The 18,139-nt window shown below is 40.9% G+C and overlaps 1 protein-coding gene across 5 annotated transcripts in view; it reads left to right on the top strand.

The window, feature by feature from the left end:
• ABR (ABR activator of RhoGEF and GTPase) overlaps positions 1–18,139 on the top strand; it is a 608,507-nt gene that overhangs the window by 418,412 nt on the left and 171,956 nt on the right. For 4 of the 5 annotated variants that reach the window (XM_077480318.1, XM_077480319.1, XM_077480320.1 and 1 more), the window contains one exon: positions 4,891–4,951. In XM_077480318.1, coding sequence (XP_077336444.1) covers positions 4,891–4,951 — 61 coding nt within the window. Of the gene's footprint in view, positions 1–4,890; positions 4,952–7,087; positions 7,239–18,139 lie in introns of those variants that run through there. The other variant, XM_077480322.1, reaches the window with a different exon arrangement.

The following is an 18,139-nucleotide window of genomic DNA, read 5'->3' as shown; positions in this document are numbered from 1 at the left end:
TGCACACACTTGAGAGGTAGTTCCCTTTCAAGTACCAAAGCTTCTGATTTCCCAGCAATTACCGATCAGACAGGACATTGATTTCTTGGTTTGAAGAAATATAGAAAGATTTCTACTATTATTGTAGCAGTGTATCGATTGTTTTCACTTTGCTTTATCCTAGAATCAGAACACTCATGCCAAAAGGGACAAAGTGTTTTCTCTGGACATTTTTTGTAGGGTGCTCCTTGGTGAGCAGTTAGATTCAGGGTGGTAATCTCTTATTCACAAGTCTCAGCTGTACTGAATGAACCCAGAATTATTCAGCTTTGAGCACTTCCAGCTTTGAGACTCTAGAATCCGATCAAGGTAACATGCAGATCAGGGACTCAATGTCCCCAGTCTATATGGGCTTTTAAACAAAGGAGACATCAGGAGTGTTCGCACAACTGTGTGAAGGGGCCCTCTGTGTTATGATCACTTTCCTAATGTCTACCATTGCTCTAAGGTAAGTATTTCATAATGAGCTAGTATGCAATGCATACTAGCTCATTATGCTTTTGTCTTGCAGGTTTTTTTGTATTCCGTAGGGTTACAACCCCTTTAATTTCGCTGAATTAGGATAAAATGAGTAGTCACCCTTCTCATACTTTGTGTCTTTGGCCGTCTATTACAGTGCGTTGAAAAAGTATACCTCTTGAACCTTTCCACATTTTGTCATGTTACAACCAAAAATGTAAATGTATTTTATTCGGATTTTATGTGATAGAACAACACAAAGTGGCACATATTTGTGAAGTGGAAGGAAAATGATAAATGGGTTTTCAAAATGATTTACAAATATGTGAAAAGTGTGGCGTACATTTGTATTCAGCCCCCCCCCCCAATCTGTCAATACTTTGCAGAACCACCTTTCACTGCAATTACAGCTGCAAGTCTTTTTGGGGATGTCTCTACCAGCTTTGCACATCTAGAGTGACATTTTTGCCCTTTCTTCTTTGCAAACTAGCTCAAGATCTGTCAGATGGATGGAGAGCGTCTGTGAACAGCAATTTTCAAGTCTCGCCACAGATTCTAAATTGGATTTAGGTCTGGACTTTGACTCTGCCATTCTAACACATGAATATGCTTTGATCTAAACCATTCCATTGTAGCTCTGGCTGTATGTTTAGGGTCGTTGTCCTGCTGGAAGGTGAACCTCTGCCCAGTCTCAACAGGCTGTTGACTCCAACAGGTTTTCTTCTAAGATTGCCTTGTATTGGGTTCCATCCATTTTCCCATCAACTCTGATCAGATTCCCTTTCCCTGCTGAAGAAAAGCATCCCCACAACTTGATTCTGCCACCACCATGTTTCACGGTGGAGATGGTGTGTTCAGGGTGATATGCAGTGTTGGTTTTCAACCACACGTAGTGTTTTTCTTTTTAGGCCAAGCATTTTGATTTTAGCTAGGGGCATCAGAGTAAAGGGGACTGAATACAAATGCATGCCACACTTTTCAGATATTTATTTGCAAAAAAAAAGCATTTATCATTTTCCTTCCACTTCACAATTATGTGCCACTTTGTGTTGATCTATCACATGAAATTCCCAATAAAATACATTTTACGTTTTTGGTTGTAACATGACAAAATGTGGAAAATACTTTTTCGAGGCACTGTATACTATGCTGACTAAAGCACAGACTACAGAAAGGATAGAAGGATTAGCACCTATTTCATGCAAACTGTTGGCGGTATATAAATCCTGTATAATATCATGGGAGTTGATCAGTTCTTTTCTTTTGGGTAGACATACTCGGCTGAAAGAAATGACTATGCACATTCTACTTTTTAATTCTTCCCCGTGTGCCTTTAAATTGCCTTGTTTAAGGTTTGCAAACTCTGTAAACCAGGCAGTTATTTCTACACATAAAATATGATATTTCTGTTTCCACAAATTCACTTCAGAGTGTGTCTAAAGCCATAAATTTTTAGTGTTGGCTAGAATAGTAAGGTGTTATAATGTGTCATATATGTATTGCTGTCCAGAGAATCCACTCTTTGTTTGTCCTGGTGACCCCTGGTGGCAAAACTGTTTTGACAAGAGGCAATGGAAACACTTACCTGCTCACTCAGCTGTCAAAAGAAAACATCCCGGCAGTCTGCCAATTTTTTTTAACATGAAACATTGTAACTAACTTTTTCTTCTTAAATCAAAGGGATCAATTTCTGTATGAAAAAGAAAAATCCAGGCAGTCTGCCAAGTTTTGAAACAACTGTAAATGCAGGAAGTTTAACCACTTAAAGTGGAGTTCCACCCCCCCAAAAAAAATGTATTAATGTGCTGAAAAAAAAAAATATATATTTTTTTTTTTACTCACCTCTAAATGCCTGTTGCTAGGGGGTCCCTCGTAGTCTGCCTCCTGCTGAGCCTGCGCTCCTGACGTCACTTCCCTTGGAGCAGGAAGGGAGATCGCCTCTTCCCCCCTCCCTCTTGTCAATCATCTGGGACATGTGACCGGTCCCAGATGATTGCGCGGCCAGTGACGGCATGCAGTTCGCGCGTGTGCAGTGGGTGCCCACAGTTAAAATGCTGGCGCCGCCGAGCGGAGTGGGGGGGGACGAGCAGGGCTTCGATCCCCCGCATCGCTGGACTCCAGGACAGGTAAGTGTCTGATTATGAAAAGTCAGCAGCTGTAGTATTTGTTGCTGCTGACTTTTAATTCTTTTTTTTTTTAAGTGGGAACCCCTCTTTAACCACTTGAGACCCGCGCTATAGCCGAATGACGGCTACAGCGCGGATCTCCTTTGCCGGGACTACGTCTGTTGACGTTGTCCCGTGCAAGAGCGGCCTGCGCGCCCCCTGAGGGGCGCGGCGCGCTCTGTGATCGGCGAGTCTGAGACTCGCCTGATCACCGATCCGAGCAAGGGGTCGATCCCGACCCCTTATCACGTGATCAGCTGTCAGCCAATGACAGCTGATCATGTGATATAACGGAGCCGGTAATCAGCTATTATTCCTCCTCGGGCTGACAGCGCGAGGAGAAAAAGAAAGAGCCGATCACCGGCGGCCGTGATCGGGACATCAGTCGCATAGTTACATAGTTACATAGTTAGTAAGGTTGAATAAAGACACCAGTCCATCCAGTTCAACCTGAGTAAGTGTCTACATTTGTCCCTATCCCAGTACATTTCACACTCACATTGGTCCCTACCCTCAAGGAACCCACAATCCAAGGTCCTATACTACATATACTAGGGCCAATTTTATATAGAAGCCAATTAACCTACCTGCATGTCTTTGGAGTGTGAGAGGAAACCGGAATACCCGGAGGAAACCCACGCAGGCACAGGGAGAACATGCAAACTCCAGGCAGGTAGTGTCGTGATTGGGATTTGAACCAGCGACCCTTTTTACTGCTAGGTGAGAGTGCTAACCACTACACCACTGTGCAGTCCCGATCACAGCCAGCCCTGCCAGTGCCCACCTGCCCCCTGGCAGTGCCCACCTGCCCCCTCATCACTAAACATCATTAAAAAATAAGTGCCCCCCCTGTCAGTGCCACCCAGCAGTGCCCACAGTGCCACCCAGCAGTGCCCACAATCTGCCTCAACAAAGGTGCTGCACCCCAGTGCCACATATCCGTGCCCATCAGTGTCATCTGCCAGTGCCCATCAGTGCCCAGCAGTGCCGCCCATCAGTGCCCAGCAGTGCCACCTATCAGTGCCCATCAGTCCCATCTATCAGTGGTACCTATCAGTGCCCCTTAGTGCCACCCATCTGTGCCACCCATCTGTGCCGCCTTATCTGTGCCCATCGGTGCCGCCTTATCTGTGCCCATCTGTGCCGCCTTATCTGTGCCCATTGGTGCCGCCTTATCTGTGCCTATTAGTGCCGCCTTAACTATGCCTATCAGTGCCCACCAGTGCAGCCTATCAGTGCCCACCAGTGCAGCCTATCAGTGCCGCCTCATCAGCGCACTTCAATGAAGGAGAAAAATGACCTGTTTGCAAAATTTTATAACAAACTATTAAACATGATTTTTTTTTTTTTGCATCTTTTTTTGTTTGTTTAGCAAAAAATAAAACTCCCAGCTGTAATTAAATATCACCAAAAGAAAGCTCTATTTGTGGGAAAAAAATGATAAAAATTTCATTTGGGTACAGTGTTGTATGCCCGCGCAATTGTCATTCAAAGTGCATCAGCGCTGAAAGCTGAAAATTGGTCTGGGCATGAGGTGGGTTTAAGTGCCCAGTAAGCAAGTGGTTAAAGTCTAAATCTTTTTCTGACACTTGTTTGTTAAGTTAAAATCAATATTTTTTGCTAGAAAATTACTTGGAACCCCCAAACATTATATATTTTAGCAGAGACCCTAGGGTATAAAATGTAAATTGCTGTAGTATTTTGTCACACTGTATTTGCACAGCGGTCTTTCAAACGCATTTTTTGGGGAAAAATACACTGCAATGAATAAAAAAAAAAATGAAACAGTAAAGTTAGCCCAATTTTTTTTGTTTTAATGTGAAAGACGATGTTATGCTGCGGGAATCATGATCTATCTTCTAAGCAAAAATATTGTGATTCTTATTTTAGCCAGAATCGTGCAGCTCTACTATGTATATTGTTCTGTTAATGGAGGAACAGCATCTGTGGACACCTCTATTGGGTCCTTCCATCCTAGGACAATGCTAACACATCCTAAACGTATGGCTCTTCAAACCTTCAATAAATAGTAGATTCAGTATATTAATATTGCATAAATTGGAGGATTTATAGAACTTCTATTTCTTGCTGAGGAAACCGTAGAAATTGAAATCTGCTGCTGCTTCTTCAGTGCAATGTATTGTCATATAAATGTGCAATGTTTCCAGATTAAAGTTACTTCAAGGGAATGTTTTTTGCTTTCTCTGAGTTCAGCTCTCTTTTTCAGGATCTGAAGGTGAAAGGACCAAAGGACTCGAAGGAGCAGCCAACGTCTGTTACCATGGAAGGTACTGATCACTCTACTACCTGTGTGATGTCACGTCTGTATTTTCCAGCCTATTGCTCTTGCTTTCTTCTTTTATCCTGTGATCACCATTTCTCACTCTGTGTATAGAGATGCGAACATCTGCTGTTTGGGTTGGGCTATCCCAAGCTGTTGTCATAAATACGTATTTTTCAAGGTCATTTTCTAGCTTTTTGTGAGTGTTGGATAATAGAGTCCTTCCTAGTAATAACTACAATGGCTTCCCTGGCTAGTGCAAGCACCCTTTCACTGCCTAAGGTGGGCCCATTCTAGAGTTCTCTTCCTTTTTATAACCAGTTATATACCCAGGAGCGTGTAGTTGTTTAATTTACCCCTTGGTCTTAAATAATTGCACAGGTCAAGTAACATTCTCACATAATTCATAGCAGCCAATCAGCGCTATAGTGAAATCGATAAGTCATTACCCTGAATATGCTTATAGGCTGAAAACTGATATCTGATTGGTCCCTGTGGAAATTATGTTGTTCTTCAATATTTGAAAAAAAAAAAAAAGATAAAACACTATATAGGACTGCTATAGTCTGTAGTAGCTCCTATATTTTTTTTTTTTCCTGTTTTCCGATCTTGACTGTAGAATTTACTTGTGGGCTCTGGATGTCTGACAAATAAGAGGATAATGGGGCTCTAGTAGTTACTGGGGTTAGTTTACTAAAGGCAAATAGACAGTGCAAGTTTCTCCAGGGCTTAGTAGACCCCTTTCACACAGCAGCACTGCTAAAACAGCGCTAAAGCGCTGGTCATTTTTGCGGTGCTTTAGCGGCGCTTTTCGGGCGCTAGCGGGGCAGATTATTTAAGGTCACGTAACAACATGACCTTAAAGGAAAAAAGTTCAGTTTTGCAGTGCTTTGGAAGAGCTACCCATTCATTTTAATTGTGCAGGGGGCGTTTTGGGAGCACTATTTATAGCACTTGCAAGCCACCCCAAAGATGCTGCTTACAGGAATTTTTCTATTGTCCAGCAAGCACACCGCCCCAGTGTGAAAGCAATCATTGCAAAGAATGGGAGGCAGTTTTCAGGCATTTTTTTCTAGAGCTAAAACGCCTGAAAACTGCCTGGGAAAGGGATCTTAATGAGGTGAAGCCTGACTTTACAAGGAGTACCCAATCGCATGCATGGAAAATAAAAATAAAAAGCATTTTTGCTTGTGTATGGTTGGATACTGGAAGTCATCAGAGCTTAACCTAATTTCCTAAGCTCTGGAGTGCACAGTCGATTTGCCTTTAGTAAATTAACCCAAATATGTATTTAATATTCTTTTGCAGAAAGTGTACAGAAAGACTGACCATTCTCACTCTGATTACTAAGCTGCCATAGTGGTGATGTGTGCTGCCACAAACTCACCCACTCATTAGCTTTTCTCATTACTTTGCAACGATTTTACTTTCACCCGTCTTAACATTCCCAGCATGCTTGAAAATATCAGCAACCAAAGCTACTGCATTGTATTGTTTCTTTGTACCTCCCCTCTATCTCGATCTATTTCATTTTGAATGAGTTGCAAGTGCATCTAAAAAAACTTTTATTGCAACAGTGCTCAGCACAAAACGCTGCATGTGTGGCCTGTAGCATTATCACATATCTGGGGGGGGGGGGGGGGTGCCATTCTAAATGAATGGCAGCACAGTGTACCCATACCCTGTGCAATAAAGAGTGTTGGAGTAACACAATCTTCTAAATGGGCCCTTGACCATACACTACCAGTTTAGTGCATACAGGTATAATGCTTGAATCTGATAATATCACAATTGATAAAAATGAATGAACGTCCAGTATTATTGTGCTTGTATCCTGGTATCCTATGACCTGCTTTATCCTTCCCAGAAAATGGTTAATTCTGTATAACAACATTGATTCAGCAGTGGATGTGAAGGTTTCTTTCACCATAGACGTCCGCTGCTGTTGCTATTGATTCTCGTACATTGGGGAAAAAGCTTTTGTTGCAGCGCTGAGCAATGTGGGGAGGGGGCACACTATCTTCACTAATTCTCTCTTTAAAATGCCAACGCTGTCCACCTTGAACACTCCTCTCCGCCTGGCTCCTCCTGCTCAGTCCTTCCCATCTCTCCTCATTGCATGGAGTGCATGTCTCAGTGTATATGTCAGCTTGCATGTTAGGTGACTGCTGTTGTGCTGAAGCCAGCAGATTGGCTTGTGCCGGCTGGTGATGGGGAGTGGGACAAGACATGGCCGGATGCTGGGGCGATGGAAATTCTCTTGATTTTTCGGCTTTGCTGTAATTGCACCTATGGTAAAATGGTTCTTATCTTCTGCATGTTGTAGGTGTTGAGTGTGCATGCTTCTTCTCCCAGCTAAAAGTCAGAATTTGTGGATATAATAATGCACGATCACTGATAGTAGGTGTCTTAGACAATGCATTGACCATAGGAACTTGTGCTCCATTCATTGTAGCTGTCAGCTTGTCTGTCACTGTTTTGCTTTCCTCTCGTTGCTGGAAAGATTTTAACCAGATTGTTTCTGTTGTAGGAGAAGGCAATGTGTCTGTTGCTTTTCGAACTGCAAGCTTCAGCGCACAGAGCTTCTCTGCTCTTTTTATGTCAGTGCTTTCAGCCTGTCTTCAATTGTCACGTCCTTGCCTTTCGTCTCCAGCTGCTCCGCTCTTTGTCATATGCTAGTTGTAGGTTTGCTTTGTGAAAAAAAAATTGCATTCATTCTCTGTTCTTAGAGTGAGCGACAGAATAGGTGAATGGAGTTATAAGATGGCTTTGTATGTGTTCAGCCATGTGTCTCTTCTGTAAAAAGAAGAAAAGTCTACTAGCTGGATGGAATTCTTTCAGTGATAAAGATTTGTACATTGAGGTTTAGTGGAAAGTCTCATTGCTGTAAAGTCTGCCTTTGTAGAGAGGGGGCGTTCCTGTCGGCAGAACTCTGATTTCCAGGCAGGCATCAGGAGCTTCCTGTATGGCTGGATCCTAGTTTCGGGGAGGGTCAGACACACTGCAGACTGATGCATTCAGGTCACTGGATGAACAAAAGACCTAGGTGACTGTTTGCTGTGATGGCTAAGCCAATAAGCTGTGACCCAGGAGCTCCTTGTCTATATCCTGGCAACGTATATATGATGTTCTCATGACCTTGTACAGGTCACAGACTTGCAGAATTCAATGTAGAAATAAATGCCTTGGGCTTCATATGAGATGATAGGCCAGTTGCACTTGCAGTTGCTGATTGTTTCCATGGTTCCATATAATCAAAAACTGACTTCATTAATAAAAATAAATTATAATTCTGCAGTAAAGTGTTACAGGTCTCTCCAGTCCCAGAAAAAAAAAATACTTGGATTTATACACTGGCAATACTGAACTGGCAGTAGTGTGGACATGCCGCCATTGTACCTGGACCCTTATTTGCTCAGGCATTCCCAGTGGTTTAATCTGTTGTGGCTGTTCATTTTCATCTTTTAGATTTGTAAAGAATAATCAAATCCATCTTTGTTTCATAATAATTTAATCATGGATATTTTTATTTATTTTTTGATAACCACCATTTTAATGTGAATAAATTAGTTTTATATTCCATAAATGTCATTACTAGATATACACGGATTTATGCCACCAAATACAGCTTTAGAAATCATGATCTTGGATACAGTGTTGAAGCCAAATTTTCCTAGAAATTATATTATGATATTGATACTTAATGTGATTGTAGCCGTATTAGTGCAATTGTGACAGAGAAATCAAGTATCACGGACAGTACTCAATTTTCTCTATTATGATATTGACAAATTTGCAGCTACCTATCATGTGAAATTTATTTTAATGGTTGTGCTAAAAGGTGTCCTCTGCACTCTGAGAACTCACCCTATCGCTATATAGACACGTGCGGCTGAACTTTATTGAGCTGTTCATAAAAATTCTTCTTTCACCTAGTGTAGCAGTAAGAGAGCAAGAGTGGATTGTTATAAGTAGAGCTGCTGCTTCCAGCCCTTATGACACCTCGGCCTCACCTGAAAGGCATTTGTGTGAAGTTTTATAGAACGTGCTGATCGGTTTGGAAGTTGGAATCACATTTACATCACAGTTATAAAACACAAACGCTCTAATTTTTTTAAAACTTCCATATGGAAGAAACCCAGCTGTACTCCATACGGTATTCAACCTAATGGAGCGGGCACACGGTCGGAATTTCAGCAAGCAAAAGACTGATGAGAGCTTTTCATCAGAAAATGCGACCGTGTGTATGCTTGATCTGAATTTTGCTGTCCGAATTTCCGCCAGCAAAATATTGAGAGCAGGTTCTCAATTTTTCTGACGGAAAAAGTTTGTCGGAAATTCCAATCCCATGCTCAGATTCAACTACGAGACGGAAGCTCTTGGCTACTGGCTATTGCACTTCCTTTTTCTAGTTCCACCGTACGTGTTGTACGTCGCCGCATTCTTGACGGTCGGAATTTGGTGTGATCGTGTGTATGCTAGACAGCTTGAGCGGAATCCCGTCAGAATTCCATAGGGAAAGAGCTTTTTCCGACCAAAATTCCAATCGTGTGTACGCGGCATAAGCGTTTCAGTGCTGGAGGACCACAGTGTAATGTTTTTTGCTGAAGTGGTTGCTTGGCATTCAAATAACATCTTCTCTTTTAAATTGATATGGGGGGGGGGGGTTTATACGTTTCTCAGACAGCACTGGTCATCTCTTTGGAAAAGGCACTTGGTGTACGCCACACTAGAAATGTGCCAAGGAGAATTATAAAAATAAATTAACTGTGGCAAAAAATATTTGGCTTATAACATTACCACTTGACCCATTATATGTTTAAAGGAAAGTAAGAAGGCTGCCATTGCTGGTCTCCTTATGAAAAAAATTCTAGCTTGTCTGACTTAAATGTCAGACCTCCTTATTTCTATACCTGTTCCAGGTCGCTACGCAGACATCATTGAAACCAAAGTATCAACATGACAACCTGGGAAATGACTTTCCCAAAAGACTGTTCATCAGTGGCAGCCTCCATGATCCTCTCGTGAACGGTGTCCCTTTAACTTTCCAGTGTTTTTTAGGGTACATCACTGAATCGCAAAGAAAATGTCCTTCTAGTTGTTTTAGGCCTCTGATTGGCAAATTAATTAATTGAGCTCCTTCTAATTTCAGGTTAATATTTTCCTAACATTGGAAATTATTATCATTACATACATTCATAATGTGCTGGAAAATTAAAAGGTAAATCTTGAATAGTTATGTAAAAAGAGCCTTCCATTACAATTTAATAAATAAGGTTTGTAGGAATGACCAGTTCCTATCAGACATTTAGCCCAGGTTCACGTTGAGGGAGGGTTTGAAATCGCGCAACTTAATTTCAAAGAGCAATGCAGGCGATTTTGACAGACATCTGTGTGGGTTCATGCACAGATGTCTATTCAAATCACCCCTGAAATCGCCAAAAGTACTACCGGAACTACTTAAGGGAATCGCTGTGGCGCCACAAAGTCGGCATCACACTGATTCGGCCGTGACATGTCAAAGCCGCCCAACGTGAACGTGGGTTTAAAGAGAGCAAATACTCCCTTTCATGCCTGGTGTTTCTAGCAACACAACAGATTTTATTATAATTGATAGTGATTGGTTGAAGAGTTGGCCCTCATGCACACTCGAGCAGTTTTTTGCTCATTTCCATACGCCTGACTACACAAATTCCCATTTTTTTCTAATTGGCCCTGTTAACACCTCTACAGTCAGTTGGTCTACGCCCAAAAAGCTTTTTTTTCTCAATGTGTTTTGGGCTCTATAAACTTCAATGGGATTACCTGTAAACATGTGTGATGCACAATTTTCATTTTTTGCGCAAGTTTTTATGGTGGAAGAATTCCTCTCCTCCCCTTTGCTCAGCCCATGAAAAAAGCTTCAAAATCACCAAGAACATGCTAGGTGCTACAGACTCTGTAGCCAATAAGGAACATTTTTCCGGAGGCCAAACTATGCCTTCTTCGTCAGCTGACAATATGGAGCTATTTATCCTCAGAGATCACAACAAAGCCTCTAAAGTCACGTTTCAGTTGCTTTCTAGGGGCTCTTGCACATGGCCGGACATTAGGCTTAAAGCCATAGAGCGTACAATATGCTGCTTATTGTGGCTCCAAGGAGGCAAAGCTGTAGTGTATTTTTGGTTACTGACATATGTTACAAAAACCACCATGCATGGCTATGCACACGTATATATGCCGGCACTTACACTTGTTTTATGTGTGTATTTTTCAAAATGTAAAAGTTTACGTTTTGAAGGATACGCCTTGCAAGAGTAAGAGCCAACATGTAAATTTTTTTTTGGTAAAAATACGCTGCAGCTGTGGCTCTTGGGGGCTACAACAAGCGTATTTTACTCTGTACTGCCATTTGCGAGAGCTCTAATAGCTTTGAAACACCAGCTGTGTGCTTGCATTAGAGCGCTGCTGGCCTACCAAGATATGCTTCCATAGAAAAAAAAGGCAATTTCAATGCCTGTGTTGAGAATTTTGAAAACTTAACTTCTCCTCAATGCTTTCAGAAACAATGGTATATGTGACTTTTTTTATGCATCTTTCAGAGGAGCATTCTGTCTGTCCATATTTTATATAGATCTAGACAATATGCAATACATCTCTGTGGAAGGGAAGATGTAAATTGATGTGCCTGTGTTTACATCTGCCCACATCCAAGTCCGTTTAGGCCCACAAAAAAAACTGAAAAGGTTTGCATCCTTTTCCTTTTTTTGGGGAACAAAAAAATGGTCTGGATTGGAATGAGCTTATTCTTTACAACAAGAACAAAATCGCTGCACTACACTAGTATTTACTTCAGAAGAATCGAATGCATGCATTGCCTCCAGCACCACAGTGAGCAAATGACAAGGCTTTATGACTTCAAGGTAGTAATGTTAGAAAGGTACTCACCAAATAGTTATATCTACCACCCTCCATTGTCTGGACAATAGGTCTATGTGAGACATCAAATAAAAAGAACGCTTGTGATAGTATAACTACCCATAAAGCTTGTTAAATTAAAATTGCACTTACATCAGTATTAATGTAGCACATGACATATCCACCACACAGCACCTGTCTCGCTGCATGCAACACATTTTTATCAGAGAATGACTTCATTGTCAAAAAAAGACATGGAGTACAATTGGGTCATAATGTTTGGAAAGTAGTTCCTAAAGCATACACGTTTTGTGGTCCAAATGTAAAGGCCACATAGTTACTACGGCATTGCTTCGATGTCTCATTACAATTCTTCTTTTACTGCCCTGCAATAGATTCCGCTTCTAAAAGAAGAACCAACCAGGAGAATTTTCCTTACTTGATAGCACAGGAAGTGAAGAAAAATTTGTAGCAGGGATGCAGAAAGCAAGAAGAAGCTAACTGGGTTCTTCCTGTGTTCCTTAAAAGATTTAAAATGGAAATTTTGCTAATTTAGTTGTCAACCTGCTATGTATGCTACTTCAGTTGGTCTTAGGGCTGCATATCAGGTCTGTGCATGTCTAGACCAACTGAAGCAGTTGATATGGCAAACTGACAACATGGCTGCTAATTGCAAGGCAGCAGCTTAGTGTTTTCAACTTGCAATAGAAAGTGCTATTACTGGCAGGGTCTCTGGGTATAGAATTTTGTGACAGATTTTCAAAACATGATTTGCTTAGGAAAACTGTACAGTGAGACATGGTACTAAATTGATTTAGATTTTACATACATATTCAAATATGTATTTACTACCTGCCGGGAGTTGTACAATATGGCTTGCCATGTAATCTACAAAGCCATTATAAAGGGGGCCTTAATTAACACCTCATGCTGCCCTACTTCCCAAAAATGTCCTTAAAAAAAAAAAAAGCCTAAAAATTATGGGGACTGCCATTTCTGATTGTTTCCCTAAATTTCTTGTTGCCTGCCTGTTTCTAGTATAACATTTTTGTCCATGACCTGGATCAAGTATGCATGCAGATTAGAATTTGAGTGATGTCCAAAATCCAGATCTGCATGTGCTGATCCTTTGTCAAATAGTGTCTGAGACACAAGACTGGGTCTCAGGAAAGCATTTGACCATTGGATCTGCATGACCTTACACAACTAATATTTTCAGAAGGTGTCAGCAATGGCAGCCTCCATATTCTTGTTAGCACAGGTTTCATTTTAAAACTCAACTGAACTTTGTTTAAAACCACTAAATACATTCCAGGTACATAAAAACAAAAGGTGTTTGAATTCTGTTTTCTCAAAAAAGTTGCTGCAGCCTCAGTGGAAAAGCCCATCCTGTGCCAACATGCTGCAGAGAAGCACCCTTGCTTTCTGTGTGCAATCAGTAATCTCTCTGCAGAGGACCAATACATCCCTTTAAAACTAGAGCTCCAAAATCCACAAAGTTCATACTGTCTTCTGATTGGAAAGCTTTAGCTCTTACTCAGCAGGGTTTCGTTCATTCAGGGGGCTGAATTAAAAATAAAAAGCTCAGATTCCTGCAGCCACAAAGTAATGGAGATGCAGGAATCTCTCCAGCTGTCCTATTGTGTTCTGATACCAGGGATAAGCACCCTATTTGTCTTGTTTTCTGTTATCATCAAAATTGAACTAAAAGAAAAACTCAAATTTTTGGGTTATCTCCAGAACAGGAATAGATGGGAATCTTTTAATGAGGACCACCATACTGGTAGTTTTGGTGACCCTGTTGACAACCAAGGATTCCCCCAATTTGGAGGGAATCCTTTTACTTTCTGTCTTGGCTATGGGTGAGGAAGTGAAGGGAAATCTCCCTTATGAGACAAAGTGCAAAAAAAAAGGCAGGGGGTTATAACCCTCCCATACTCGAAGATGAAAAACAAGTTTTGCCTTTAGTTCTACTTTAAATGTGGGTCACAGGTAAGAGGATCCCCTTTATACCTTTTAGCAGAGCTTTAAAACTGAATTAAATCCCCCTCTCCTTTTCAGGCAATGAAGGTGCCATCTTAGCCTCTGTTTCATCTGCAACTGCCATGGTGCTGCACATATATCAATTATGACACTAGCCTTTTGATAAAATTACAGTGTGATTGAGAGCAAAAGTAAATATGGCCGCATTCCCGGCATGCCAACGATGATGGCTGTCTTTTAAAACCGTTAAATTGATGGGTTTAGTTCTGCCTTAGGATGGCCCAGTCAATGACTGAACAGCATTGAAATGCTACCCTGAGTGTAAGATTTTAAGAAATGTTATACACAGCAAGGATAGTTAAAGGAAATCCATTGTAAAACATCTGATTACGCAGAAGCAGGTTTTGAAGTGTACAAGTAGGGAAGGCTTGTAACATTGACATGCAGAAAACTATAAAATACTCTAATACTTTTGTTGATGTGGATCTGTTGGCATAAGAGCAGAAGGCCAAATTGATTGTGATTCGGTGTAAAGGGAAGAAGACCAAGTGGAAGAAGATTAGAATGTTTTAGAGAGTAGAAGAGGGGAAGAAGAGGGAGGAACGGAGGATGGCCAGGGGTTCCGCAGCCTGTTATGAAATACCCATTAAAAGTCTCTGTACACATCAGATATCTAAAAGTTGACAGTCAAAGTCCCTCTAGAGGACCTAAGGCTTCCAAGTCCAGCAAAATCTAACCATAGTACTCTGTAGTTTTGCAGGTATGTTTTTTTTTTGTTTTTTTTGTTGATCAACACCAATTGCATGCAAAAAATAAGTTTAGATATATGTAAGACGTCAGTCAGTCAAACCTTTGCAATTGCTTGTTTTGCTACAGTCAGAACATGGGTTACCAAAATTTGCCACTTAGTGACCCCATAACGTTTTAGATTGAGAACCACTTCCTGTGGTAGCATAGGTACTGGTTTCTGCAGGAGTACTTTCAAGACTTCGTATACCTGAGTCCAGAAATTCTGTGCTACCAGGCAGTGCGCCCATGTCTGAACAGCTGCGAAAGCAGATGAGCTGAGCATCAGGGTTGACTCGGCCACTCTAACTTTTCCAATTTCCACGTGGGAGAGAGTTTCTGGGTGAATTTGAAAATGATTATACATTTATTTAGGGGGTCAAATGGTACAAAAGTTAATAACTGTGGGAAATTAATGTATTGTATAAGAGGGAGATCATTCCCGGGGAATGGTGGTCATGGAGACCTTTTGGATTCAAAAAAGGTAAGATGTATTATGTCTCCCCATAATTGAATTGTGGAGGATACATGCTTAACTTGCAAAAAGTGGAACAACTCAGACTGAGGAAGATGGTGGAACACTTGAAGATGAAAATAATTTTATCTTTGGCAGACATAAGCATGTGAAAATGTTTCAGTTTTAGGGTGATCCAATGTTTAAGCTTGTGGCGACTTGAAACTGGATGCCAAAGCAGTGTTACGTAAGATTGATAACAATGCTAGGTGTGGAGTACTTGAGTGTCCCAAACTTGCAGAGAATAACAAGAAAAGGGGTTAGAGATGGAAGACCTATCTCGTGGATGTAACCACAGTAAATTGTGAATAGACAAAAGAGCACCTCTGCCTCTAGATTAACCCAAAGTGGGTTTTCATAACGAACTTCAGATTTTATTAATTGCCTGAAAATCTCTTGGGAAATTTGGAACTCCTAAACTGCCATAGGATCTGGTTTGGAACAGTACATGCTTTTATATTCAAGGTTTGCAATTGCGCCATATAAAACGCATTACCTGATTTTGGATTTCATTCTTAATGGAGGGAAATTTTCATTGTTGACAAGACTCTAAATAAATACAATCATTAGGTAAGTAGGTTGTTACAGCTGCAATGTGGACCAGCCAGGAAACGATATAATTGGCCCACATGTGCAGAAGTTGTTAAGGTTTAGAGAGAAGAGGTAGATAATTGGCCTCAAAAAGAGGGGAATAGGAGCTTGTCAGGTTTATGCCCAGGTAAGGAAGTTTGATGTATGCCCAGTGGTACGGAAATTGCTGACGAAAGCTACATAGGGAGGCAGGGAGTGAGATATTGAAGGCCTTGGATTTTGTAAGCTTAATGTGCAAACCTGATAAAGATCCAAAACCTATGTGGAGTTCTTGTAGGTTGGGTAATGAGATGAGAGTATTGATAGGGGACAGACTGATGTCATCCACTAAAAGGCTCAATTTATAGTAATTACCATCCAACAGTTATTCCAGAGATATCTGGTGAGCTCCTAATAAGTTGGGTCAGAGGTTCGATTGCAAGCCCAAATAAGACACGGGATAAGTGGCAACCTTGTCTGTTGCCCCATAAGATTGGAAACATAAGTAACTGAATGTACAAGTATTTTACAAAAGCGTGAGATGAGTCATATTTTTTTTTTTTTTTTCACCCAGAAGCTGGTGAAAGATCTTTCAACTGTGAAAATATGTTTTGCTTGTGTTTCAACAATTTGCTTGACTTGTATGTATATATATATATATATACAAGAGAAAACCAATGTATTCTAAATAGCCACTATACTTGCTTTCAATTTGTTTTTCAACTTTTTGTTTTCGTTTTATACATTAGATAGAAGAGCTTAAAGATGCCAGAAAATTATATAACCTTGAGAATGTCAGGATCAAATGTACTAATGGAAAAAAAAATACATATTATATTTCAGTAAAAATAGCTTGTAAATGACACCTTAAAACGCTCTGGGATGCGCTCATTGACAGATGAGCCTGTCATTTAAAGGGCCATTGTTATAGCTGCTCCTATACAGCCAATGTGTTCTGCAAGATGCCTCCACAATGATAATTTGTCATCGTCTTTTTCAATTTGAGGTGGTCACACTAATTAAACTGCACCTTATTCACTGTATCCAGAAAGAGTGCAAACCACATAGCTAACAGGAAGTCCAATTAGGTGAAATCTATCTATCTGTTCTGTAATAATGATAGACTGGAGGAGGAGTTACCTAGGTTAGGTGATAAAGCTGGTGGGTGTCACTTGCATGGTAATGTCCTCTAGTATTGTAAACAGTCAACTGGTGGCTTGGACAACAGAGTTGCAGCCTTCCTCTGTTTTGCTGCCCTACAAACAAGTGTAGTTGAGTCCCAGGTATAGATTATGTTTTATTAATATTTCCGTATATGTATTTTAACAGTACATTTTGCTTTCATATGCCGCGTACACACGGGCGGACTGTATGGCGTACTTAGTCCATCGAAACACATTTCAGCGGACAGTCCGCTCGTGTGTGGGCTTCAGCGGACTTTTTCAGCGTGCAGTCCGGCGTACTAAGTATTTCGGATTTTTCGAAATTCTGTCCATCATACTTTAGTTTCAGCGGACAATCCGCTCGTCAGTATGCTAGTTCGACGGACTAAGAATGGCGCATGCCCAGAAAGGATTTACACGGCGGAAGGGTGCTTTGCTGTGTATTGGACTTCCTATTTCTAGTCCCGTCGTACGTGCTGTACACGTCATCGCGCAAGCTTTCGACGGACTGTTTGTGCATCCGTGTGTGGTCAAGTCCGTTCAGTCGAAAGTATGACGGACTGTCCGTCGGATTGTATGACGGACTAAGTACGCCATACAGTCCGCTCGTGTGTACGCGGCATTAGTCTTCTTGTGCCAAGACCAACCACCATCCACCCAGTGTAACCAAACCATTTTTCAGTGTTTCAGCTGCTCTATTCTTATGAAAGGTGAACTGTGGTTGCCTTGGAATATGGCACTTCATCATTTGTTTTTTAAATTTCATTATTACTTGTGCATGTAAATGGTCTTGTAAATCTGATATTTGTTGTGTTCTTGTGTTTTGTTTGCTCTTAGCTTAGAATGGCTGCTGCCTTTTCAGCACTGCACTCCAGATCTTTCATAGACAAAGCTAATGCTGACGTTAAGCGATAGTGGCTTGCACACTGGAGCACAAATGCCATTGTGTCTGACTCGCTGTAAAAAATAAAAGCGAGATGCGCTCGGGCAATAAGTAATAAAGAATAAGAAAAGGCTTGTCTGTTTACATGAGCCCTGCATAGCATGCTACTCACTTTAACCTTTTAGCTGCTCCATTCATTTATAGACGATAAGCTCAGTGATTCATGCAGATTTTGGGATTAACACGGATAATGAGTCATTTTTGGTTCTTAGACAAGAAATTGTGTTGTAATTTCTTGTGAAATTCCTGTTTTATTTAATTATCTGATAAAAAAAACCCTGATTTCTATTCTAATAAACTACTGTTTCATTTTTTTATATACACGTGCTGGTAAAGACT

This window comes from Lithobates pipiens, unplaced genomic scaffold (genome assembly GCF_037356315.1).
Source record: "Lithobates pipiens isolate NorthernLeopardFrog02 unplaced genomic scaffold, aLitPip1_a1.2 Scaffold_16, whole genome shotgun sequence".
NCBI lineage: Eukaryota > Metazoa > Chordata > Amphibia > Anura > Ranidae > Lithobates > Lithobates pipiens.
This window is presented reverse-complemented; position numbering and strand designations above follow the sequence as displayed.